The 26,617-nt window shown below is 44.0% G+C and overlaps 1 protein-coding gene across 1 annotated transcript in view; it reads left to right on the top strand.

The window, feature by feature from the left end:
- BMS1 (BMS1 ribosome biogenesis factor) overlaps positions 1–26,617 on the top strand; it is a 334,476-nt gene that overhangs the window by 293,146 nt on the left and 14,713 nt on the right. The window contains exon 19 of the mRNA XM_086922425.1: positions 15,870–15,992. Within this exon, the coding sequence (XP_086778551.1) occupies positions 15,870–15,992 (123 nt within the window). The remainder of the gene's footprint in view (positions 1–15,869; positions 15,993–26,617) is intronic.

Below are 26,617 nucleotides of genomic sequence, written 5' to 3'. Positions count from 1 at the left end.
TGCCATGCATAAACAGAAAGTTGACATTCAAAAACAGATATTACGATTCTTCATTAATTGTGTGATAAGAGAACGAGACAGGCCCGAGACAGATCAAAGTGAGTTAGACGCATTAAACAAGTGGGGTCAAAATATAGCAGACGCAAAACATGACAAGGGGACTTGCATAGCCACTATGTCCCAGAAAATTAGAAAGGCAGTATTAACTGCACATCAGGAAGGAAATGATAAAACTTCCTCCGAGGAGGAAGATGAAGATGAAACATCAGAAAAGTCTACAGATATAATAGCGTATGTAGGTAAGGGAAATTACCTTAGGAAAGGCATCCGTCCGGAGAGCAAGAGAGTTCTTTTCTCCGCTTTAACAAATCCGAATTCTTCAGAACATCAGTTCCAGGAAACTGATAAAAGGCTTCGAGATCGAGTAGGGTACCATATACTCAATTCTATGGATGAACAGGAACTAGCCCGGTCAGCCGTGTTGTGGGCCGAAAACCCAGACATATATAATGATGACACGTTAGTGCAGACATTCTTGAACCTTTCCCCGGAAGAGCAGAAAATAGCAGGTGTATACATGATTCAGCACCTCCTCATCAAGTTCAGAAAACATCATTCTGATCCAGGTCCCTTACACGAAACATTAGAAGCACTAATCATGGATAGATGGAGAGGTTTTAGTACCAAATTAATACAAATAATTCTAGAACAACGACGCAAGTATAACACCTTCCTGAGCTCTGAATATGTTCCCGCCCCGCCTCCAGAAAGAAAAATGTACCACATGCAATGCGGTGGTGGCATTGAAAGCCAGAATCCCTTACGAGAAGTACATCCAGTTATGGGTGAGGATCATACCCTGAAGCGTGTGTATGTTCACACACCACTGACTAAGTTAGAACTGTTAGAAATGAAGAAATTAGTTCCGTGCCATGATAAAGACCCTGCAGGTTTTCACAGAGAGCTTAAAGACATGTTACTGATGGGAGATTACACGTATGATGATATTATGAAAATGTTAAAAGTACTGTTGCCCACGGGCATTTACGAGAAATTAAAGGAAAAGGATTGGGAAGTGGGAGAGTCAAAGATAGCATGGGCGGAGATAGAAGACGAAGAAAAGAAACGAGTCCCAGGGTTAGGCCTTGGGGATCTGACTAAAGCATTACCAGGTTTAATAGTACAGGTTCTGCCAAGATTATTGACAACTAGAAAGGAAGATTGGGACGCAATCTCGTCCTGCAAACAGAAACAAGATGAAGATACTAGTGACTTTTATTCAAGATTCGAGAAATGTTTCATTATCAATAGTGGCCTAAAAACTAGTAGCGAGTCATATCCACACCTGTTCGTAACAAAATTAGTAGAGAACGCCCTACCACTAGTTAAAAATAGAGTGTACAAGGTTGAAAGTACTTGGCAGGCAAATACGCCATCACAGATGTTACAAATGTTACAATATCACCAGAATAGAATTAGGGAAGAACAGGACCAGGAACAGAAACGTATGAAAGACACGAAAATGAAAATGTTAGTAGCCCAGACAATTCCAGCCGAGGGTCATAGAAAAGGTGGGGCCCAGACAAATCATTCTGCCGCTCCCGTTAAAGGGACATGTAATTATTGCAAGCAGCCAGGTCACTACGTACATGAATGTCCAGTCCTGAAACATAACATCGAGACAGGTAAAACTAAAGAAAGACCGCGTCCGCCTAGACATGAACAGGGTCATCAACAGACCTCACAGAACGAACAGCCAATGCAGAATACACAGCCTATGCATGATCAGTCCCATACAGTACAGACAGTAGCAGTACCGCAGCCACAGCATACTCAGACACAGCCCGCTGCCGCAACTAGAGAAGTCTCACAACAAATGTACCAGTATGCCCAGTCGGCATACCCAGATTATCAGCGTTATACATGAAACAGCCTAGGGAGGGAAAGTGATTTGCCTCTTATTGAAATTCCTGTAGATCAAGAAGGTCCTTATGTACATAGTCACGTATTAGGAAAAGATAGAACGTTTTTAATTGACACAGGGGCAAGTCGCACTACTATAAGTCATAATGAAGTTCCAGGGGCACCCCTCTCAGGCTCACAGAATGTTTCCCTTGGTTTTTCAGGACAGCCTATTGTAAATGAAGTATCAGAACCAGTACCACTAGCTGTGGGTCCATTATCTCGAGTTACAGATTTGTTACTTACGAAATCATGTCCCGAAAATCTGTTAGGAATTAAAACATTGAAGGCTCTAGGAGCTATAATTTGCTGTTCCCCGGAGGGAGTCAGACTCTTTCTACGGGATTTCAAGGGTCATTATGTTCTACGTGACTTTGATGTTAGACTGAAAAATGTACCAGATCACTTATGGGCAAAAGGCCCAGCTGATGTAGGTTGTATGCATATCACACCATACCGTGTTACACTCAAGACAGGAGTTGTTCTACCCAGAATCAGACAATACAAGTTACCACCCGATGCTGTAGTGGCTTTACTGAAAATCATTGAAGAGCTTATTGCCCAAGGAGTGGTCGTAGAGACCGACTCCAATATCTGTAATTCGCCTATCATTCCAATTCTTAAACGTACAGACCGCAATGCACCGCCAGTATACCGGCTGGTGATTGATCTTCGAGAACTGAACAAATGCATTGTACCACAGTATCCTGTGGTCCCCGATATCTCCTCCCTGTTAACTGCTATTGATTCAGAAGCAACGTTCTTTACTGTAATCGATCTCAAGAACGCCTTCTTCAGTGTACCTATTGACCCGGAGAGCCAATATCTCTTCGGATTCAGTTTAAATGGACGAAGTTTCAAATTTTCCCGCGCACCTCAAGGATTTACAGAAAGCCCCAGCATCTATAGTCAAGCACTGAAAAGACAACTAGATTGTATCCAAATGCCAGTTAATACCGCTTTACTACAGTACGTTGATGATCTACTGATCACCGCACGAAGTGAGCCCGAATGTGAACAAGCATCTCTGATAGTTTTGCATTTCCTAGCCGACAAGGGACACAAGGTGTCTCCTTCGAAGCTACAATTCTGTGTTCAGCAAGTTGTGTACTTGGGTCACTTGCTGTCCAAAGTGGGGAGACAGCTCACTCCAGATCGCATTCAGTTAATTGTAAACATGCCCCGACCCCAGTCACAAAAAGAAGTGCGGGCCTTCATAGGCCTCACCTCGTACTGCAGACAATGGATTCCTCAATATGCATTTCTAGCTAAACCACTCATCCAGTTAACGACACAGGAGGCAGCAACTTCGACTGTCCTCCCTTGGACTCAGGAACACACACAAGCCTTTGAGGAATTAAAGAAAGCTTTATGCCAAGCACCAGTTTTAGCGACACCATGTTACAGCAAACCGTTTACACTTTTTGTTACAGAACGTGACGGTACAGCATTGTCTGTCCTCACTCAAGATCAAGCAGGTTCACATAAGCCTTGCGCTTATTTTTCAAGCACATTGGATTCAGTAGCACAGGCACTTCCTGCATGCTTAAAGTCAGTAGCAGCAACAGCGTTAGCAATCAGACAAAGCGACTCAATTGTTTTAGGTCATCAGTTAACAGTACAAGTTCCACATTCTGTAGAGGTTCTGTTAAACAGAACCCAGACTCAACACTTAACTATAGCACGACTGACAGGTTACGAATTGACATTATTCCAGCCACACATAGAAATCAGACGCTGCAGTATCTTGAATCCAGCAACATTGTTACCTACAGTTATGACAGATCCAGCTCCACATGATTGTATAGAAATTATTAATGCAGTAACAAAGCCCAGACGAGATTTAACAGATGTTCCATTGACAAATCCAGACCTGACACTTTATGTGGATGGTTCATGCATGAGAACAAGTACAGGAGAGTTAGTGGCCGCATATGCCGTGACCACTGAAACTGAAGTTAAAGAAACACATCGTATTGATACATTGTCTGCCCAAGCAGCAGAGCTCATCGCTCTGACCCAAGCCTGTATTATAGCGAAGAACAGAAATGTTAACATATACACAGATTTCCGTTATGCGTTCGGAGTCGTACACGACTTTGGTATGCTCTGGCAAGAACGAGGTTTTCTGACCTCTCATGGTACAAAGATACAGCATGGTCCCCTCATTCAAGCACTGCTAGAAGCAATACATCTGCCTTCAGCCATTTCAGTCATGAAGTGTAAGGCACATACTAAAGCCACAGATTCTGTTTCCCAGGGTAATGACCTGGCAGATCAGACTGCAAAACATACAGCACTCACTCACACTCAGACAACTGATACGATAAAGACAACAGATCCGACAAACTGCATGACAGTCAGAGATCCCACACTAGATGTTATTGACATTCAGACACATGCTACTGCAGACGAAATAAAGAAATGGACCGAACTAGGAGGGATCCAGACAGATCAAGGTTGGATGACGGGAAAATCTACATGGTTTCTCCCTGACTCTATGGTTCAAGTCATGATAAATACAGCACATAGTCCTGCCCACCTGGGAGAGAAAGCCATGCTAGACAGTTTGCAAAATCTCTGGTACAATAAACACTTACGAGCAGCCGCAAAACAGAAAGTGCGTACTTGCATGATCTGTTGTCAGTTCAATCCAGGTAAAAGCGTCCCTGTAGAGCAAGGTGGATTTCATCCTCCCGATCACCCTTTTGAAGTCCTCCAGATGGATTACATCCAGATGGACCGTTGTCGAGGATTTAAATATGTTCTCGTAGTTGTCTGTGCTCTGTCCCGCTGGACCGAAGCATACCCCGTCCCAGATTACACTGCTCCGACCACTGCCAAACAGTTGGTTCGTGAATTTTTCCCACGATACGGCTTGCCTCGTGTTGTGTACTCAGATAACGGTCAGCCATTCTCGTCTGCCCTAATGAAAGAAGTCTCCTTGTTATTAGGATACCAGTGGAAGTTCCATTGTGTCCGACATCCAGAAGCCGCAGGCCTTGTTGAAAGGCATAATCAGACATTAAAGATTCGCCTTGCCAAAATATGTCAGGAAAAAGGGGTCGACTGGATAGTCGCCCTGCCGGTGGCACTATTCTATATGAGAATGGTCGCCCATTCGAGATCAGGGCTATCTCCGTACGAAGTGGTCTTTGGCAGACCACCGAATATGTGGGGGACGCCCATTCCTAAAAGGATAACCGATGTTGATTCTAATATGTTGACAGATTACCTTGCCTCCTTGATGTCTGCACTCCAATCATGTCGTTCACAGGTTGCCGCAGCCTTCCCTGACAACACCGATGTGAAGGAGCATGACGTCCGCCCCGGAGATGTTGTTTTAGTCCGAAACTTCGACAGGAAAAGTCCGTTGGAGCCCCGCTGGAAGTCTCCGAAGACCGTTCTACTTACGACAAGGACCGCAGTCAAGTTGGAAGGAAGAAAGGGGTGGGTCCACCTAAGCCATATCAAAACATTCCCAGGACTGAAACCGGAACAAGACACACCCACCCCCACCAAAGACTGTGATCCCAAAGACTTTTCCGAACCCAAACGAGAAAAAACTCCTCAAGAACAATATCGTATGAAGTTACGATCTAGCAAGTCAGACAGTTTAATTGTTTAAGTCCTCCCCTAGGTGAATCGGTTAAATAGTTTCTGACATGTATCCCCTAGATCGAGTTAGAGAGAGAGAAGAAAAGAAAAGAACATATTGCAAATCACTTCGTAGTCACTGCATAGTGACATTAATAATTATGTTTATTCTAAGTATATTAATAATTGTTGCTAGCATCTTGTTACCTATATACTATCCTATTTTCAAGCGTGAACAATCTGCTTACAATGTCTCTGCTGAACACACTTTTAGTGAGTTACCTCCTCATGAGCTTTCCTACAGACTTGCGCTGCGCAACAATACATTCATTAGTATGTTACATCATTCTCATCAAACTAACAATGCTACAAATTGCTGGATATGTGGCCGACTCCCTCCCTACCAGAATTACAAGGGAGCCCTGCCTCTTTTTCCGTATCCGTTCACTCACAATGGCTCCTGCGGAGCATGGTTTAAGATAATTAATTCTTTAGATCCCGACATTGCTGTTTTCGATGGGGGTTGGGTTTGGGGAAACTTGAACTTGGTCCTACTAGACGTCTGTTACCCGGATAAGGAGGGACTGCCCATTAGAATAGGAACTGATCTAGAAAATGAAGTATATGGATTAGGTAATTATACAATTAGCCTTATGATTCTTACTGTCGAATCCGAAGCCGCACCAGTTCTACCTATTATGTCAGTACTGCCAGTCACTGGTGAATTATGTATCAAGAAGAAAGGTTCAGTACACTTAGGTCATAGTAAATGTACTACTGTGGTCGAATTCAGTGATGATGGAAAGTCATCTTTCAAAGCTATCAGTCATTCTTACTTTGTGTGTGGTCATACCGCATACATCCGTCTACCTCCAGATTGGGATGGTACCTGTTACATTGCATTCCTTCTGCCACCCGTTTTTCTAGCTCCTTCTGATTACCATAGAAATAGCAATCTAGTAAAGAATAGACCCAGAAGAGATACCCCCCTTGTCGACTACACAGAAACGGCATGGGAACAGTACACTGATTTTAATAAAGGATTCTTTTTCTTTTTAGGTCCTGTCCAGAATAGTAAATTAATACGCAGATTAACTAGAACACTTGAAGCCGTAGTAAATGAAACTACCTCCGCCCTAGGTAACTTAACAGAAGAGCAGTCCGCTATGCGGGTTGTTGTCCTTCAGAATCGTCTTGTAATTGACGTCATCTTGGCAGATAGAGGTGGAGCATGTAAGGTCATCGGGTCAAGCTGCTGTGTTTTCATTCCACAGAATGCACCATCTGTATATCAAGCTATCACCCGTCTTCATAAAATTGCAAATCAGATACATCAGAATCCAGGCACCTGGACTTGGTCCGGTTGGTTCTGGACAACGTTAACAGCTTGGGGATGGAAGATCCTATCCTTCCTAGGCATTGGCCTAGTCCTAGTATTCAGTTGCTGCCTGTGCCTACAGTGTGGGCCAGCGATTTGTGGACTATGTGCCACTTCTTGTATTGAACATTCCAGTTTCCACTCAAAACGTAACCAAAAGAAAGAAGAACAAATGATGTTACAAGAACAGACTGATCGATTCATGAGGATCGATATTTCATGAAGGGTCCGTAGGGAACAAGGAGGGAATGAGGAAAATTTTGGCCATGATGTGTTCCCTAGCGCGTACCCCACCGACTCCATGTACCAGATTAAAGTGCATGTAACTTCCCTCCTGTGCCAGCTATGAAGACGCAAATACATTTGCGTCCACCGTCAACTTGTCCTCTTTCAGATGCACCATGAATGGATTATATAGTCCGTTCCTAAGTATGCTATGCCAACGTCTTTTTATAGTACACTTTTCACTTTTTCCTGCTCTAGCCAGAGTAGGCCCCGAATTCCTGCCATCTGAACCTCTTTTGTGGCTCCTGGCTCTGCCCAGGCTACCTCTGTACTCGTGAACTCTGTCCTACATTCAGCGCGGCCCCTCGCGCTCAGCTCAAGCCTGCTTTCTGCCAAGACTGACTATAACCTTCGAGTTATCTGTTTCACTCCCCGAGAATACATTCCTGCCTACTAGATCCTGTAAACATCCTCTCCAGCTGCAGAGCCAAAAGGGCCGACCTGTCTCAATGCAAGTAATTCATAGCCTCCGTTGCCTTGCTTCCATGGAAGGCCCCGTGCCCCCACGCTTCACATGTAGACATTCAGGCGCTCATACACGCATCCACAGTTAGCATAGAATAGCCTCTACCCTAGAGACCTTTCCGCCCAGATAGTATAGTCACTAAACATCAGATATCAGATATGATAGAAGTACAAGTTGATCTGACATGCCAGACTTCTGTCTCTTTCCGTCAGTATAAATGTCAAGACCCCTGCACCCCGTCAATCACACGTCATGCAGCTGCGCGCGCATCCAAGCTTCCGATTTCTGCTGACATTGCAACATTTTTGTTAGCACCACCCCTTGGTGCCACCCACTTGCGTCACCTATCAGTGACGTTTCTAGCACACACCTCTAGTTCACGCCTAGTTTACGCCTCTTGATGATGTATTGGTACCACGTGTATACTGTTATCTTGTCTTCTCTCAGCTGTTACGCCTCTTACATTGAACATTATGATGTAAATCAAGTATATAAGCTATGTATTGTCAATAAACGAGAGCGCGCTCATCTATCCCTTCTGACACCCCTGTGGTGGTCAGAACATGATATCCTGATTCCTTTATGAGGAATAAAACCCTTAGAAACTCTAACACCACGGACTCTGTTTTCTTTCCTTCTGATTGAGTTATTATTGATTAAGTACTTACCTGCATAGAAATTAAGAGAGTAAATTAATTATTTACGTCACGGATACTGCATAGAACTGGAAAAGACACCGCCAAACAGAAAGCCAAAAAGGAGGGCGCAGTCAGGAGAAGAACTAGAGCTACTTCAAAGGGCAGCGATGGACCTCCTGGAAAAGGAGGCCATCGAGCCAGTACCATACCGAGAAAGGAACAAGGGAGTGTACTCCACATACTTCCTCGTGCCAAAGGTGGACGAAACAATGAGGCCCATCCTAGACCTAAGGTCCTGAACAAGTTCATAAAGACACAGAAATTCAAGATGACGTCCTTACAGGAGGTTATTCCTCAGATAAGGGACAGAGATTTTATGGCCACCATAGACCTCAAAGATGCTTACCTGCACATTCCAATGAACAGGCAGCATAAACACCTACTTAGATTTACAATAAACAAAGACCACTACCAGTTCACAGCCCTGGCATTCAGACTAAAATCCGCACCAAGGGTCTTCAACAAGTGCCTCGGAGCAGTGGCAGTGCACCTAAGACAGGGAAGGGATCCATGTATACCCTTACCTGGACGACTGGCTCATAAAGGCAAGCTCACACAGAACATGCAAGGAGCACGCACAACGCGTGACAAGTACGCTGATGGACCTGGGATTCTTCATCCACTGGGGAAAATCCTCTATGGAACCAGAGCAAGTAAAAATCTTCCTGGGAGCACAGATCAACACCATACAGAGCAAGGTGATCCCCAGCGACAAGAGGACAGTGGCACTACTGAAGGAGACGCTTCTCTACCAGAAGGGGCGAGCTCTGACAGTTAGGACAGAGAGCAAGGTCATGGGCATGATGGCCTCGTGCATACATTTGGTACCTAACGCACGCCTCCACATGAGACCATTCCAAGAATGGCTGCAAGAACAATGGTCACAAGCTACAGGAAGTTGGGAAGATCTAGTGGTTGTAACGCACGCAGTGCAGGAGGAGATTTCGTGGTGGAGCAAGGAGAACATAACAGAAGGGAAGCCTCTAACACCACCAACCCCAACGGTGACCATCACAACAGACGCATCCCAGAAGGGATGGGGAGCACACATGAGCAAGCTCAGGGTGAGGGGTCTGTGGACTCCAGTGGATCCGGTCAAGCACATCAACTACCTGGAACTAAAGACCGTGTTCCTCCCCCTGAAAGCCTTCCAGACGAAACTGTACAACCAGAGAGTGTTGATCCAAACAGACAACTCAACGACGATGTTCTACATCAACAAACAGGGAGGAACACAATCAGCTCTGCTATCAAACCTAGCTCAGGAGATATGGAGATGGGCCATCCCACTGAAAATAGACCTGTTAGCCATACACCTACCAGGGAAAGACAATGTGGAAGCAGACTGGCTCAGCAGACAGACATCGGTATCCCACGAGTGGGAGCTCAATACGCAGGGAACACAAAAGCTATTCAGAAGATGTGGGGAACACCGTCAATAGACTTATTGTCAACACACCTGAATGCAAAATGTCAAAGCTTCGCATCCAGGCAACCAGGGGACGAATCCTTGGGGAATGCCCAATGGATAAGTTGGTCGAAAACATTTGCCTACGCTTTTCCCCCGATGCCACTGATACAGAGTACTCAACAAGTGCAGAACCAGCAGTATGACTCTGATCCTGGTGGCACCACAGTGGGCCAGGCAGAACTGCTACTCACAGATAATGGAAATGGCACAAGGTGCTCCCCACAAATTCAGAAAAAGGAAGGGCCTACTCTCCATGTAAAACGGAGAGGTATTACACCCAGAACCGGAGAGCCTCAGCCTGGCGGCATAGCTCCTGAAGACTTAGAGTTCACGCACCTGATGTTACCTGAGAGCACCCTGCGGGTACTACGAGAGGCAAGGAGATCTAGCACACGAAGGTGCTACGTGGCGAAATGGAAAAGGTTCACACAATGGTGCAGCAAGAAGAAGCTACACAAAAGGAAGACAAGAGAATCAACGGGGTAAGGTATCTCACGCACCTGCTGAAGGAAAAGCTAAGCTCATCCTCGCTGAGAGTACACCTGGCAGCAATAGTGGCCTACACAAGAGGAGAAACAGGGAAGAGTTTCTTTACATCACAGATAGTAAAGAGATTCCTGGAAGGGGCGAAAAGGATCGCACCTCCAAAGAGGATGCCGCCACCGGCATGGAACCTTAATTTAGTCCTAACAGAGCTCATTAAAGCGCCTTTTGAACCCATCCATAAGGCCTCTCTACAAATGCTAACAATGAAGACCGCTTTCTTGGTGGCAATCACCTCACTGCGCAGGGTGAGCGAACTACATGCGCTAACACTACAAGAACCCTACATCCAGATACACAATGATAGGGTGGTGATGAGAACGGACCCACACTTTATGCCAAAGGTGGTGTCGAGGTTCCACATCAACCAGACGGTGCAAATACCAAGTTTCTTTCAGAAACCAGCCACAAGCGCAGAGAGGGCCTCTGGACGCTAGAAGGGCAGTAATGCACTACATAGAAATAACAAAGGAACTCAGGAAGACAAAGCAGTTCTTTGTGTCCTTCGCAAGCAGTTTTCTGGGTAGACCAGTAACAAAGGAAACCATTGCACGATGGATCGCACAGACAATACAATTCTGCCACAAACAAGCAGATCAAGAACTAGCAGAGGGGGCACGGGCCCACTCTACTAGGAAAAAGGGAGCAACAATAGCCTTCCTGGCTAGCACACCTATTCAAGAAATATGCCAGGCGGCAACATGGGCTTCAGTGCACACGTTCACTAAGCACTACTGTGTGGATATACAAATGAACAAGGAAGCACAAGTAGGACAGAAAGTGCTTCAACATATATTCAACAACCAGCGCTCATCTTCCACCCAGCCGCCACAAGCATAACAAACCGCTACAAAGTCTATGCACAGCATAGTGAATCCAGAAAGATTCACGCTGCAAAACTAATAGTTTCTTACCTGTCGGTTTAGTTTTGCAGCTTGAAAATCTTTCTGGATTCACTAGCCAACCCACCCACCTCCGCCAGGAAGATGAGGCTGGAGAAGCAGGTGGAAAAACAAGGACAATACTGAAAACAGACACCTTGAAGGACTACGCGGATAAAGCACTTACTTGAACATTGCCATGGATTCGCAAACAGAACACAAAACGAGAAAAAAAGAATCCGAAGATGGCGCCCAAGGGTGGGAGCTTCCGCAGGAAGCGTGCAGACGTCACGAGAAGGACACCAAAAGGTGGGACAACGACGCCCATCTGGGCTACAAAAAAAAAGAAAGAAAAACAAAGAAAAGACTACGATTCCGGACCCAACCACTAGACCGCTGAATAATGCACAGCATAGTTAATCCAGAAAGATCTTCAAGCTGCAAAACTACACCGACAGGTAAACGCTTCGTTATGGTCCAATACACCAGGACTGGAATTAATGTGTTTTCCAATTAATGTGAATTTTCCAGTGCATATTGGCTCCCATTGATTTCTTCTATGAACTCCATTCCAAAGTGTGATATGGCATCACAGGAGTCTATGGCATCAATTACTTTCACTTTAAAAAAATCTTTGAGACAAATTTCCACTGAAGTCTTCAGGCGTTGATCTGTGCAATAGGTGCAGACTGCCAATGTCTGTAACAGACCCTTACAAGAACTGCCTCTGGTGTCCTTAACTGTTGTACACTTCTTTGTCACTTGATTTCTACTCCTTGATGCATCCAAAAGCCACCCAGGCCAGTGAAGACAAGTTCACCTGTACAACTCTGAAGGAGGAGTCAGAAACTCATTCACAGTCAGCACACTCCAGAAGTTACTCTTCAAAAATGCTTTCCAGAAAATAATTGCCCAAGTGCTCTTTCTCTCACAAGGAGACAGAGATGAACATGTGATCCTGATATCTAAGGACAGGTGGACTCCTCTTCTGAGGCATCTTTATTGTAGTCTGACCCAAAACGAGTAGGTCTTCCCCAAGTTGAGGTCTTGGAGGCACAGGTGGAGGATTTCCAGAAAGCTAGAGATCTTGAGCCAAAACCCCACTAGTGTGCTCCCCAGTGTCGTCCTGAGTCCTTCTTTCCAGTCTGATATTGCCGTTGACTGTGGCAACTGTGGTTTTGGCCCTTACACTTCTACTGTGACAGAACCTGGGTTTTCTAAAACTTTGACTGCGCTATTGCAGACTATGGTCTCTTTGATGGCAGCTTATTTTCCGGCTCCTCATTCATCTGTCACAATGCTAATGATTCACTTCATCATCCTTTCTTCATTGAAGAGGTAACTTGAGTTGCAGAGTGAATCTGGGCTCCCTCACTCGCAGAGTTGTCAAGCCAAGAGTCACTCTCACTTTTTCATGACCATTGTGACTCTGTTTGATGTGTATCAGTTCAATTATATTAATATCCAGAATGATGGGGAAGATAATGGTCATGGGGATGCTTTACTGCCCCTGTGCAAACTGATGCAAGGCTCCTGGCGGACTTGCAAAATGCAGATGGCTTAGACACCAATCCTGAAGTGGAATTATGCAGGAGCGAGCAGCAGATTACAGCAGAGGAGGGACACTTTTGACTGCCATTCTGAGTGACAGAAGCCCTGGAGATCCCAATACATAAGGAACATCACATCCTTCTATGTTATCAAAGATTCTGGTAGACAAACTTCAGAGTATATATTTCCATTTAATGAGGTGTTGCTCTTGTGTATGTAAGAGAAAACAGGTATGTTTCTTTAGACTCTACTACTGGTGCACCCAAGTCCAGAAAGCCAGGTTTTTCAGGATTTGTCAGCCAGATTCTAACAAATTACGTTTATAGAAGTGCTCCCTCTCCCAGTCAATGAAACCAAAAGCTACGTTTGATAGGAATCTGTTTTTACTCCTGGCAGTCCAGTGTTCTGAACTTCCAACGCTAAATACTATCTTGAGTTCTGTTTGTATATCCAGTGAGATATGGCCACCCCTCCGGTCCCCAGCCTACATGAGCAATTAAAGGATTCAGTTTGATCCTTCTTACAAAATGGTATTGTGACTGCAAACAGACAATGCAAGCAGTACTGGACATGGAAGATGCTGTGTGGCTAAGCTTGCTCAGTGCTTTCATACATCTGCAAACCATAATGTGGTAGGTACACTGGTTTTCTTGCAGACATTGAGGCACACTTACTTGTCGCATGCCATTTGACAGCCAGGACATCTTCAGAGGAAAAGCTATAAACTGCCTTGATTGCTTAAAGCAAAGCCACTGCCAGAGCTCTAGGATTGTCCTCCACAGTAAAGAAATTTCAGAGTTCAGTCACCATGCTCAGCGGCAGAGGCAGCAGCTGCGGCCTATACCACCGCAAAAGCGTTTTTAACTCCAACAGTGGAAAAGGACACTGGTGTAGCACACCAATCCAAACCTCCATATCCGTGCCCTCAGCAACCACCTAACCAAATCTTTACCTTCCAGGACATAGGCCTTCTGATCAAGGGACAGGTGTTTGCTTACCTACAAACATAGGTATCATTGACCTAGCAGATCCTACCAATTGTACAATATGCTTTGTTCCATTCACTTTCCAAAGAGCCTGCCACTCATTACCCCTCAACTAACTCCCCTAAAAAAAACACCAGACCCGCAATCAACGTTATGATTCAAAGTGCTTCTAGTCCGTCTCTAGCCACAAAGCAATCTCCCATTGCCCGGTGAGATAGTTGCTTGCATTCCAATAAAATTCCTTGTTCCAAGGAAGGGAAGAGGAGGAACCACAGTGCATTTGTTTTTGCTATGCACTACTGTTTGAATGAGCAGGACAGCGCACACTCCAAGTTTGTAAGAATGCTTTTTCATAGTTTTCTGCTTTAAATAATAAATAGGATCCTCTCTGCACCTCTTTCTGATTTGCTAAGGAAATGATTCATCCTTGGAATATTCAGGAGCCAATATCTATTGGAAGCACAATCAACTTACCTTTGGTGATCTTGTTTCTGATGAACTTGACTGCTCTGGCAGGTTTCTTATCGCCCTCCCTCCAGATGACGGTTATTAATTATTTATACTTATTTTGTTTTCTGTGTCCGCATTCTGTGTCTTAAGCATCTAGAAACACAATAGTTGGGCATAACTGAAGTTAGTGTTTCCTTTGCTGCCTTGTGTTCATGTGACCTTCAAATCTGGCAAGGTTGCACTACTCCACACATGGCATCAAACAGAGCCACATGGCATCTGTGACTTGATCTATAATTTTTTTCAACGTTCAGTCTGGATTGGTATTCCATTGGAACATAGACTAGAAAATGTTGTTGGTCAAAATATTGAGGCCTAAATATTCAATTCAATTTCATATTACTGAACTTCACATCTGCATACATTGACAATATATATCATCGAGGTACGTAAATGTGGCATTAAGAACAGTAAAACTATACTTGCTATATGTTCTCAATATTAAGGGCCTGCTGTTTCAACCCATCTATTTTTTTCTATTTGATATTCTGACATACAGCCTTTTTAGGATGTATGTTCATATAAGGTACGAGTGGGAGCGACCATATCCATTAAAAAGAATGTTATTAGCGATAATTCTACTGGTGAGGACTTTAGGTTATCTCTGTTTCAAGTGATGTGATGTGTTGTCATTTAAGACAGATGGATTCTGAACCCCCTTGTGCACCTACTGGCGGTTATTTGCAGCGAGTGTGGAGATCTTTCCTTAGTGGGCACGAAAACACTATGACATGCCTTATTTTGGGAGAAAAAAGATTTTTCGGAGGTAAAGGGCCCATATGTTTGTGCGCACACACTCATATTTGCAGTTTTTAAAGAAGATACAATTGCTTTTTTGTTTGGCAGGTGAGCATCGTAAAGTGGACGGAAAGTAATAATGCCCTCAAAAAATGCAAAGGTACTAATGTACACTATTTTTCCTTGATGGCAAAAAGATAGAAAAAGAGGTGTTTGCTCCATGACAGTGACAGTATGTTATTTGTTGAAAAGTAACCTCCATAATGCTTTTGCTGTCATTTTTATTCCGCTATTGCTTTAGAGGTGTGATCTCATGGAGGATGTGTTCAACAAGTGAGAGTTTACGGAACCGTGGCCTACAGCATTAAAATCTCCTTCCTGCTAGAGCTAGTGGTGTCCTGATGCTTATTACACCTGGCAGTATTGCCTTGTTCTAGAAAAACAAATGTTTTTATCTTCTCCAAGTCAAAGGGTTTACAACCAAACAGAAGGGCCCACTGAGCAGTAACATATCTCCATATTTTGTGGCATGGCATCCATTTTGGCCCTTGAGCTTTCAATATTTCCAGCTCTACTTTTTGACGTATGGTTAGTGGCATCTGAGAGACCACCTTTAGGATCCTATGTATGATTACTGGACCTTACCAAATTGAACCAACTTTCCAGAACTACTCATTTGAAATACTTCTTTTTATTTTTCTCTGTTACCCTTTTTTATTTGCTCGTCCTCCTGTTTGTATCTTTGCTGTTCAGCACTGAATGAAAATCTTAATAGCCTTTTGTGTTTCCATTCCACATTTCAGCCTGAATTTCGTATAGCTGCTACTGGTGTTGTACTGGATTTGGATAAATCTATAACTGTGGTGAAGAAGTTGAAGCTCATTGGTTACCCGTGCAAGATCTATAAGAATACCTCTTTTATTAAGGTATGTTGTTGCAAGATTTCATGTTGAAGAGACTGCTTAATAGCAGACATTTCACTTTTTGCAATTCCTATGGTAAATTAAATGATTTTCCCAGAATCAAGCAGTTTGTGTGTAACTGGGAATGTGAAGAAAGCTCTCACATTGTGTATAGTGTTCCAGTCAAAATTGTGCTCAGACCCATGGATATAAATGTTAACCTGTGGTTGCCCATATTGAATCCTAATTTGTCCATGATCACAAAAAAGGGAGCTCACAATCTAGTTTAAAGGTCTGCTCCTGTGCTAAGCAAACCATGAAGACTTGTCTGGAAGTGTGATTTAGTAGTATGCATAGTGGCCTCATTCCCTTGCATGCCAGGCCTGGCCAGCCCATCTAGGAGGGAGAACTGATGTAATTAAAGGGTCGGTTTCTGAAACTCTTACACACCATTGAACTCTTCCTGTGCAAGAAAATGAATTTCCACAAATTCTTTGCATTAATACATTAGTCAGTCTTTCACTTGTACATGAGTAGCGTTGATTTGGTTAGAAACAACTGTGTAACAAAATATGTATGAAACAGCCAGTTACCATAAACTTGTTTCTTCAAAAAGGCATTCTCGAAGGAGTGGTGACCTTAGAATATAATACTACCAACAGACAGACCTTGGAAATATCCATATTTTAATTATTACCATTTCGCTCTAAAAAATTGTTTATTTTAATTACACCTTATTAATCATTTAAAAAAAAAAAGTTGAAAACTACAGAACCCAAAGCAAGAACCGGCTGCTTTTAAACTTTGTTTTTAGGCTCAGTGGAGCCTGTACCTCAAAGTCAAGAAAGGATAAAATACGCAGTAACTTGTTTGCGACACACAAGTGATCCTGTGTTCTTTCTCATGAGAGTTATACCACTCCATTTTTATAAGGCATTGCCTTTACTTCTATCTTTAAATGGGGGACTCCTGATGCTCTTCTGTGGTTACTATTCTCTTTAGCTTCATAAGGCACCACAATTAAGATCAGTTTGGGCTCTGTTTGCATCTGAAAAGCTGGCAGGAGTACTACACCCAACTGCTTTCTGATAAATAAAAATGACAAAAAAAAGGATCACCAATTTTGGGCCTGTATGGTTTCATTATGTTGCTCCACAAATTCAAAATGCTGGTATTGACAACATTTTTGACAGCAGTACAGCATGTTGATTATTTGTGCACACTAAACGTATAGGATGCATACTTTCATACACCTGCAGTCCAAAATCATTAAGAATTCAGTGGGTTAATTCTGATTTCACCATTTCCAATAAATGACTGCTCTGTGGGCACTCTTGTTAAGTGCTTTATGGGATAAACATGACATCCCTCCGCATAAACAAGTTGAGTCTTAAGGTGGTCCTTCTAGCCTTTAAAGTTATTTCAGGCTGCTATGCTCTTTAGTAGATCTGACAGAATCAGGAGTTGGGCTAAAGGATTATGCAAGGTGCCTACCCAATTAAACATCACACCCTATAACTGGGAACTGGCCTCCTTCACTTCCAAGAGGCTGATGTCTCCTGGCATTGCTTGGGATTTCCCACTCACAGGAATCAGCATGCCTGCTCAAGGTGTCTGACCCACGGGCTATCCATACCAGTGTTACTGACCTCAATGTGGGAGACCAACAGAAAAATGACTAGTTCGATCACCTGCTCCCCAGCTCTGCGACAAGCTGATTTGAGATTCGGGAAGTGGGTGGTCCTATATTTTTGGGTATCTCCTTCCTAGTTGCCTGGAACGGGCAATTTTGTTGTCTGTATGTATCATAACCACTTTGAATATTGCCACTGATATGAAGGCTTTCAGCACTTGGAAAATTGCCTTAGTTCCAACAATTATGTCAATGGAAGAATCCGGTCCATTTCAAAAGTCAAAATGTAGAGTTACCCCTGTGCAGCCGGCACATGCTTTCTGAAGTGTCACTTAAGAGTGCAAGTTTTAGACCGACATCACACTAAAAGGCTGGGTGCCTCTGCCTACTGCGCAAACACAAGGAGATGATGGATGGAGCTCTGAAACTTTTCAGACACTTATCCCCAGTTACAGATCTGGGTTGAATCCATCATCATTCATTAGCTCACTTCGCCACCCCAGTTCAGACCCAGCTATATGCAAATCTGTCTTGACCCAGTGCCTCATAGGAACAGTCCAGCCTGAACTGCCAAGCCACACTGAGATTGTACTGTCTGTTTGAATTAACCCTCTGTTCATAGTTATGGATAGCAAATAGCCATTCGGAGCAAAGTGTACAGTTTTTAACTCTAAGTCATTGATATGATAGAGCTTTTGTTTCTCTGGCTTTATTGAACATCTAATCAGGGCTCCTACCTCAGTTGCCCTCTGCCCTACACCCCGGTCCACTGTGGGCTTGCCCGTTGGTTGTGGAGGGTGCCGGGGACTTTCAGGTTCTCTCCTTCCGGTCTCTCCTGAAGGTGGAGCGAGGGGGTTAGCGCTCTAGCGCCCGCCTACTATTTAAAACCATGGCATTCTCGTCACGCAGTGGACGCGCGAAGATGTGAGGCACTCGCGCTTTCAGCGCTGTTATTTTGAATTTGTTCTATGTGATTTTAGCTGTTTACATGACTTATTTTAGCTTTATTCTCCTGTCCCCTGTTTTTAAACTTGTGGCACATTACACTTTATAGAATATCTAATCCGGGCTCCTACCTCAGTTGCCTTCTGCCCCACACCCCGGTCCACCGCGGGCTTGCCCGTTTGTTGTAGAGGGTGCCGGAGACTTTCAGGTTCTCTCCTTCCGGTCTCTCCTGAGGGCGGAGTGAGCGGGTTGGTGCTCTAGCGACTGCCATTCAACATATTATCCATCTTTTCATCAGTGTTTTATTTGACAAATAGTGTAGCACTAGATCCACAATTTTGTCTCCGGAGGTTCAAGCAAAATATTGCTGGCTTCTTTCAAGGAAGTTAACCATTCAAGCAGTTCACCTTCTGGGTCTTCAGAATTGCCAGGCACATTTGTTCAGCAGATATTACATTGAAAGTCACTAATGATAACTAGACCGCATTTTATAAGAATTTTTCAACGCTCTGCTGTTCCTCAAATAGGTATGTTTCCTACAAATAAAGTGTAAAATGCGTAAACTTTGCCTTGAGACTGCACGAATAAGGGTCATTAGACAGTGCCCTTTTGATAGATTTATGCTACATTTTTGTACGGTTTTCCACAAATACTATTTATTCCTTCAATACTGATCATCCTGAAATGGTACGATGATTCTCATTGCTCTAGAATGACAGAGGTTGTGGAGGTTTCCAGAACTTCTTGATCCTTCTGTAAAACAGCAAAGGAATTTGCGGTGCACATTGAATCTGCTTTTGTGGGTGCAGTGGATGGTACATCACCCCAATGTACAATATGTGAATTTAGCTGAATGGTTCCTGAGGAAGTACAGTATGATCACGTAAATCTGCTTTAAGAGTGTATGAACGTTCCAATAGAAGCCAAACACCCTTCCATTAAAACTCTTTACAATTTCAAGTAGAAAAGAATAGTGATTTGCTGATCCGATGTATTCAATCCCTGTCTTCTGCATTTGGTAAAATCAAGACTGCAGTGCTCTTCCATAAAGTACACCTGTCTTCCATTACTTGTTACAGGAAACCCCAAATTAAAAGTCCTTTTTCACAGTACCATTAATAAAAGATTTTCTGGAAGGATTTAAGAAACCTTTTATGGGGCAGCCTTCTCCCCCATAGGAACTTAATCTAGTTCTCACTGAATTAATGGTTGCTCCATTTTAGCCTAGCCACAAGGTTTCATTGGAACATCTCACCTGGAATGTAGCTCTCTTGATAGCAATCCCATCTGATAGACGGGTCACTGAGTGCCAAGCCTTGTCTGCAGTAGACCATTAAACTCTTTACTATCAAAACAGTGTACTTTTAAGAATACATCTTTAATTCTTCCTCTTAGTAGTCTAGGATTTTCATATGAACCATACTACATCTGTGCCAGTTTTCTTTCCTATTCCTTTCCACCCCTGTAGAGAGGTGACTTCATTATTTAAATATTGAAAGCATTTTAAAATTGTACTTGGATAAAACAAAGGAATTAGGAAAACAAATAATAGTTTTGTCAATTATCGACCCATTCGTTCATGGAGGGCGTCCATGAAACAAACCATGGGTAGATGGATATATTTCTGCCTTATTTGCTACGATCAACAAGTTACCAAACCACTTCCAGGTAGACCAAAGGCTCATTACACATGAGGAATGTTAGCCTATTAGATATTTGCAGAGCAGCCACATGAAAATCAGTAATGTTCGCGGCATATGAGCTGCAGAGTGTACACTTAGCATTAGATCGCCACCTGGTGTTGGGCTCAGATGATTGCAGGTGGTTTTCTTCATAGTAACGAGATAGGTGACTCCTCCCTTGAACAATACTGCGCATGGTCATCGACTCCATCCTCAGATTGTTTTTTTTCGCCACTGGGTTCAGATGAAACTTTTCCGCTCCGGCTAGAAAAACTTTTCCAGAAACTTCGAAGTGTAAAAACTTTATATAAACAATATCGACATCGAATAGACTACTTTCGACACCATCAGCTACATTCTGGTGCGTCAACGCGGGCCGTTGGGCCTATCTGCACTGTACGGCCTACGCCTCATGGACAGGACTCCATTCAAAAGATGCCCGGTATGTCGAGCAAAATTCCCTCATAGCGACCACCACGAGGTCTGCAACCTCTGTCTATCGCCAGACCACGACAAGTCGACCTGCACAGCTTATGCATCCTTCCGATCAAAGAAGACCATTCGGGATCGGAGGGTGCGTCGACACGAGATGAGGAGATCAGCCCCAGCACCGGAGGCCATCTTCGAGGAAATCGTCAAAGAAGACATCTCCGGAGGCGAGAATCCACTCGAAGACTTCTCCGTGGACGATGCTCCACTTGTCGCCGAGGAATACTCCCCTTATCTACAGATCATATCAGAGGCAGAGGACTCAGATGACTCGATCCCATCTCGTCAACCCGTGAGTACTCTTGCCCCTGCACAACAGACACAGCCCAAGCCAAAGGCAACGGTCAGCACTCCGCCCATGGGGCCCAGTCGGGACTGAAATATCCCCTCAAACGCCCCGCCTGCGGGCTCGGCTCCGAGGAAAACTACGCCTTCCGGTGCCTCGGCACCGACCAAGCCACACGTGCCAATTCCACCTCTTCCATCGGCACTGAAGCACACACATCCTTCGACACCGAAGCCAAAACGCCCTTCGGTGCCCAAAGACAAAGACCCTTCGGCACCGAAACCTAAAGATGCACCAGCGCCGAAGCCAAAAACTGTACCGGATCCGCAAAAAGCTCAGACTCCGAAACCTTCCGGTTCCAAAAATAAAGATGGAAAGCCAGTGTTCGACGCCTCAAAGCCAACAAGACCGGCTTCCATTCCACAGACTCCAACCTCGGTACCAAAGACTCCAAGGCCTGATTCAGAGACACCTAAACCCTCTAATAAGCCTGCCAAGCCAAAACCACCTTCGGCACCGAAAAATGTGCCACGGGACTCTGTAACGACTCTTACAGCAAAAAACACGAAACAACCCCTATCAGCACCGAAAAAATTGACGCTGAAGAAGGTTGTAGAGGAAGAAGAACTGTTTAGGCCAGATCCTAAACAAAAGAAGGTCCATATCAACCCAAAAACTGGACATGTAGAAGCTATTCCTTACAAAAAGAGACCAGCAGACACACCACTTCTACCTGTGGTTCCTGCTAAAAAGGAGGATTGTGCAACTTAGCTAATACACCCTGCCTCTCCTTCACCTTCTTTCTCACCTATTCCTCCTTACTTTTCACCAAGAGTTTCTCCTGTTCAATCTCCTGCATCATCACACCACACTGATGAGGACTATGATATAGGTGGTGAGAGTGACACACAAGACCCACACACATACCCTGTAGATGAAGGTATTAATCCAGATACATATCCTACAGATGAGAATATATATGAGTACCCAGCAACTAATGTGCCTGACATTCCTGATCCTCAGTTCTACCCAACAAAACCTTCCCCTCCAGAAGATAGCATTGGGTTTAATCACCTCTTAAATAGAGCTGCCCTTTACCACAGGGTTAAAATGCACTCTGATACCATTGAGGAGGATTTTTTATTTGACACATTTGAGCAGTCACAAAGGTTTACACAAATACTACCCATGATCAAAGGAGTCATTTAACATGCTCCGGAAATATTTCAGACTCTGTGCGTTGTAGAGTGTTAAATCCAAGAATAGAAAAGAAATATAGACCAGCACCATCTGATCCAGTCTATATTAAGGGACATCTGGCACTAGACTCACTAGTAGTGTCCAATGCACGGAAGAGAGCTAATGCCCAGACTTCTGGTGACATGCCCCCTCCGGACAAGGAAATCCAGGGTTATCGATGCGTCAGGGAAACGGATTGCTGCGCAGGCTACAAATATATGGCGCATAGCAAATACACAAGCCCTGCTCTCACGCTATGACAGGGCTCACTACGATAAATTAGAAAAATTGTCAGAGCACCTCCCAGATCAATACAAAGATCAAGCAACAGAGCTCATACAAGAAGGCAAATTAATATCTAATGCCTCAATTAGATGTAGCTGACAGCATCCAGAGCAGTCAATATTAGTGTTATACTCAGACGACCTGCATGGTTGCTCATTTCAGAGTTTAAGACGGAGGTGCAGACTACTATCTTGAACCAGCCCTTCAGTCAAAACCAATTGTTTGGGCCGGAAGTAGATACTACACTAGAGAAAATGAAAAAGGGCACAGACACAGCTAGGTCTATGAGGGCACTACAATCCACACAGACTAGAAGTTCTTTTTGCCGCTCCTTTTACAGAGAAGGCTCCAAGCAAACCGGTGCAGATACAACATCATCTTTCAAAACGCACACACAGACCTCCTCTAACAAGGGCTACTTTAGAGGAGGATACAGAGGCAATAATAAAAGGGAAGAGGTAGAGGTAATAACAACAACCGTTCCTCTTCCACTCCTGTGGGGGGCAGATTATCACAGTTCCTACCTGTCTGGAATTCCATCACAACAGACAGGTGAGTGAGACAGATTATCCAACATGGCTACTGCCTAGAACTCACAGCAACCCCCCCAAACATAACACCCAGGCAGCGTCCAATGTCTACAAACCACTCGACTCTGCTTCAACAGGAAGTTCTAGCACTTCTACAAAAGGATGCTATTCAATTAGTTCCTTTAGAAGAACAGGGACCAGGAGTTTACTCCCTGTACTTTCTAATCCCCTAGAAGGTCAGGACTCTACGGCCAATTCTCGACTTCAGGCCCCTCAACCATTACATACAATCAGATCATTTTCACATGATCACTCTGCAACAAGTACTCCCACTACTACAACAAGGCGATTTTATTTCAACACTAGACCTGAAGGACACCTACTTTCACATCCCTATACATCCTGCTCACAGGAAGTATTTAAGGTTTGTCATACAAGGACAGCACTATCAGTTCAAAGTCTTTCCATTCGGGGTCACAACAGCACCACGAGTGTTTACAAAGTGCTTAGCAGTAGTAGCGGCACATCTGAGAAGACAACAGACACATGTCTTCCCTTCCTTACCTGGACGATTGGCTCATAAAAGCCAAATCATTCCACCAATGTGTACAACACACTCAGCAGACAATTCAACTGTTGCACGACTTGGGGTTTATGATCAACTACACAAAGTTGCGCCTAGAGCCTTCGCACGTGCATCAGTATCTAGGACCTACCATAGACACATCTACAGCTCTAGCGTATCCCAGTCCAGCCAGGATACAGAGCATTCAGGCCTTAGTCTCCATTTTTCAACACCAGCAGTCCCTCCAAGCCAGAGTGTTCATGAGACTAATAGGCATGATGACATCTTGCATCTTCATAGTTCCACATGCAAGACTGCAAATGCGCCCATTACAAGAATGTCTAGCACAACAGTGGAATCGGGCTCAAGGTCAGCTCACAGACCTGGTGTTGGTAGACAGCCGTACATATCGCTCCCTGCAGTGGTGGAACACCAAAAACTTGTCAACTTGTCAAGAGGACGGCCGTTCCTAGAGCCTGTTCCACAGATAGTGCTCACAACGGACGCATCCCTCACAGGATGGGGAGCCCATCTCTTATAACACACACGGCCAATGGGACAAGCAACAAAGATTGTTCCATATCAGCTATCTATAGATGCTAGCAATTTTCCTAGCACTCAAGACGTTTCAGTTACAAGTGCAAAACAAAGCTGTCTTAATCCGGACGGACAATATGACAGCCATGTACTATATACAAAAACAGGGGGGGACACACGCTCTACAACTGTCCCAGCTCGCGCAGAACATTTGGAGATGGGCCATTCCTCAAAACATATACCTGACAGTAGAACACCTTCCAGGAATTCACAATCAGATAGCAGATCTGTTGAGTCGACAGTCACAACAGATTCACGAATGGGAAATACATCCACAAGTTCTTCAACCATTCTTCCAAATATGGGGGCATCCACAGATAGATCTTTGTGCCACCCACAAAAATGCAAAATGCCCAACCTTCGCCGCCAGGTTTCCACACCCACGGTCGGAGGGAATGCGATATGGATGAACTGGTCAGGCAGATTTGCGTATGCTTTTCCGCCTCTCCCACCTATTCCACTAGTAGTAAGCAAACTCCGACAACAGTCTCTGAAACTAATACTAGTAGCTTCCACATGGGCACGTCAACCGTGGTTCACCACACTACTAGATCTCTCACTGGTTCCACATCAAAGGTTACAACTCACACCCTCCCTCTTAACACAGATCCATGAAGAAATAAGACACCCAGAACCAAGCCAACTGAATTTGGCGTTATGGCTCCTGAAGTCTTAGAGTTTGGTTACTTAAACCTGCCACCAGACTGTATGAACATAATTAAAGAAGCTAGGAAACCCACTACCAGAGCGTGTTATGCCGCTAAGTGAAAAAGATTTGCAATATATTGTAACAATCACGTTGATCCACTGGATGCTTCCATCCAAAAAATCATTTGTTACTTTTTACATCTACAAAGGTCCAATTTGGCTTATTCTTCCATACACCTGCATCTGGCAGCAATTGCAGCCTATTTACAAAATAGGCAACATCTATCTCTCTTCAGAGTACCTGCAATCAAAGCATTCATGGAAGGATTAAAACAAATAATCCCACCTAGGTTACCACCTGCTCCGTTATGGAACCTGAACATTGTCCTTACAAGACTCATGGGACCCCCTTTTGAGCCTTTACACAAGTGTGAATTGAAATTCCTAACATGGAAAACTGCTTTCCTTGTTGCCATCACCTCTCTCAGAAGAGTTAGTGAAATACAAGCATTCACAATACAAGAATCATTTTTTCAAATACATCCTAATAAAGTGGTTCTTAGGCCTAATTCAAACTTTCTGCCAAAGGTTATCACTCCTTTTCACCTTAACCAATCTGTAGAGCTACCTGTGTTTTTCCAAAACCCAGACTCTGTTGCAGAAAGAGCTTTACACACTTTAGATGTTAGAAGAGCTCTGTTATACTACACAGACAGGACTAAATCCTTTAGAAAGACAAAACAATTATTTGTATCTTTCTCTCCCCCACACAAAGGCAACCCCATCTCTAAAGGGGGGGATTTCCAGGTGAATTGTAAAGTGTATACAAATATGCTATCAAAAAGCTAAACGTACACTGACAGTTCCTCCTAGAGCACACTCCACTCGCAAACTAGGAGCCTCTATGGCTTTCTTAGGAAGTATACCACTAGAGGACATATGCAAGGCAACAACCTGGTCTACACTACACACTTTCACTAAACACTATTGTGTTGATGTGCAGGCCAAGCAGCAAGTTGCAGTGGGCCAAACTGTCCTTAGAACACTGTTTCAAAATACTGCAACGGATACAAGCGACCACCGCTAGGGGAGACACTGCTGCACAATCGATGCTAAGTTTACACTCTGCAGCTCATATGCCTCGAACGGAAAATGCTACTTACCAGTATGCATCTGTTCTTGGCATGTAGAGCCGCAGAGTCGTACACACCCTCCCACCTCCCCGGGACTTGTATCTGTTCCAGTTCTCATCTTACTGAGATGCACACGCATGGACATCCTTTCTCTTTACTTCTACTAACTCCATCATTTCCCATCATGGCAAAAAACAATCTGAGGATGGAGTTGATTACCATGCGCAGTATTGTCCAAGGGAGGAGTCACCTATCTCGTGACTACAAAGACTTCTTCCAAGAAGACAACAACCTGCAATCATCCGAGCCCAACACCAGGTGGCGATCTAATGCTAAGTGTACGACTCTGCAGCTCTACATGCCAAGAACAGATGCATACTGGTAAGTAGAATTTTCCTTATTCACTAAACATTACTGTTTCGATAAAGGCTCCAGAGCTGACATTGCAGTTGATCAAGGAGTATTAAGAGAACTGATTGCTTGAACCTGTTCGACTCTTGAATTGATTGTAAAATGTTTCCTTATCTTAGAGTTGCTCGGTATTATTGACATTCTCTTTCGAGGGATAATCTTGCTTTTCTCTTCCATATCTTGACCATCAGTGAGGATCCTGCAAT

This window comes from Lissotriton vulgaris, chromosome 5 (genome assembly GCF_964263255.1).
Source record: "Lissotriton vulgaris chromosome 5, aLisVul1.2, whole genome shotgun sequence".
In the NCBI taxonomy this organism is placed as follows: domain Eukaryota; kingdom Metazoa; phylum Chordata; class Amphibia; order Caudata; family Salamandridae; genus Lissotriton; species Lissotriton vulgaris.
This window is presented reverse-complemented; position numbering and strand designations above follow the sequence as displayed.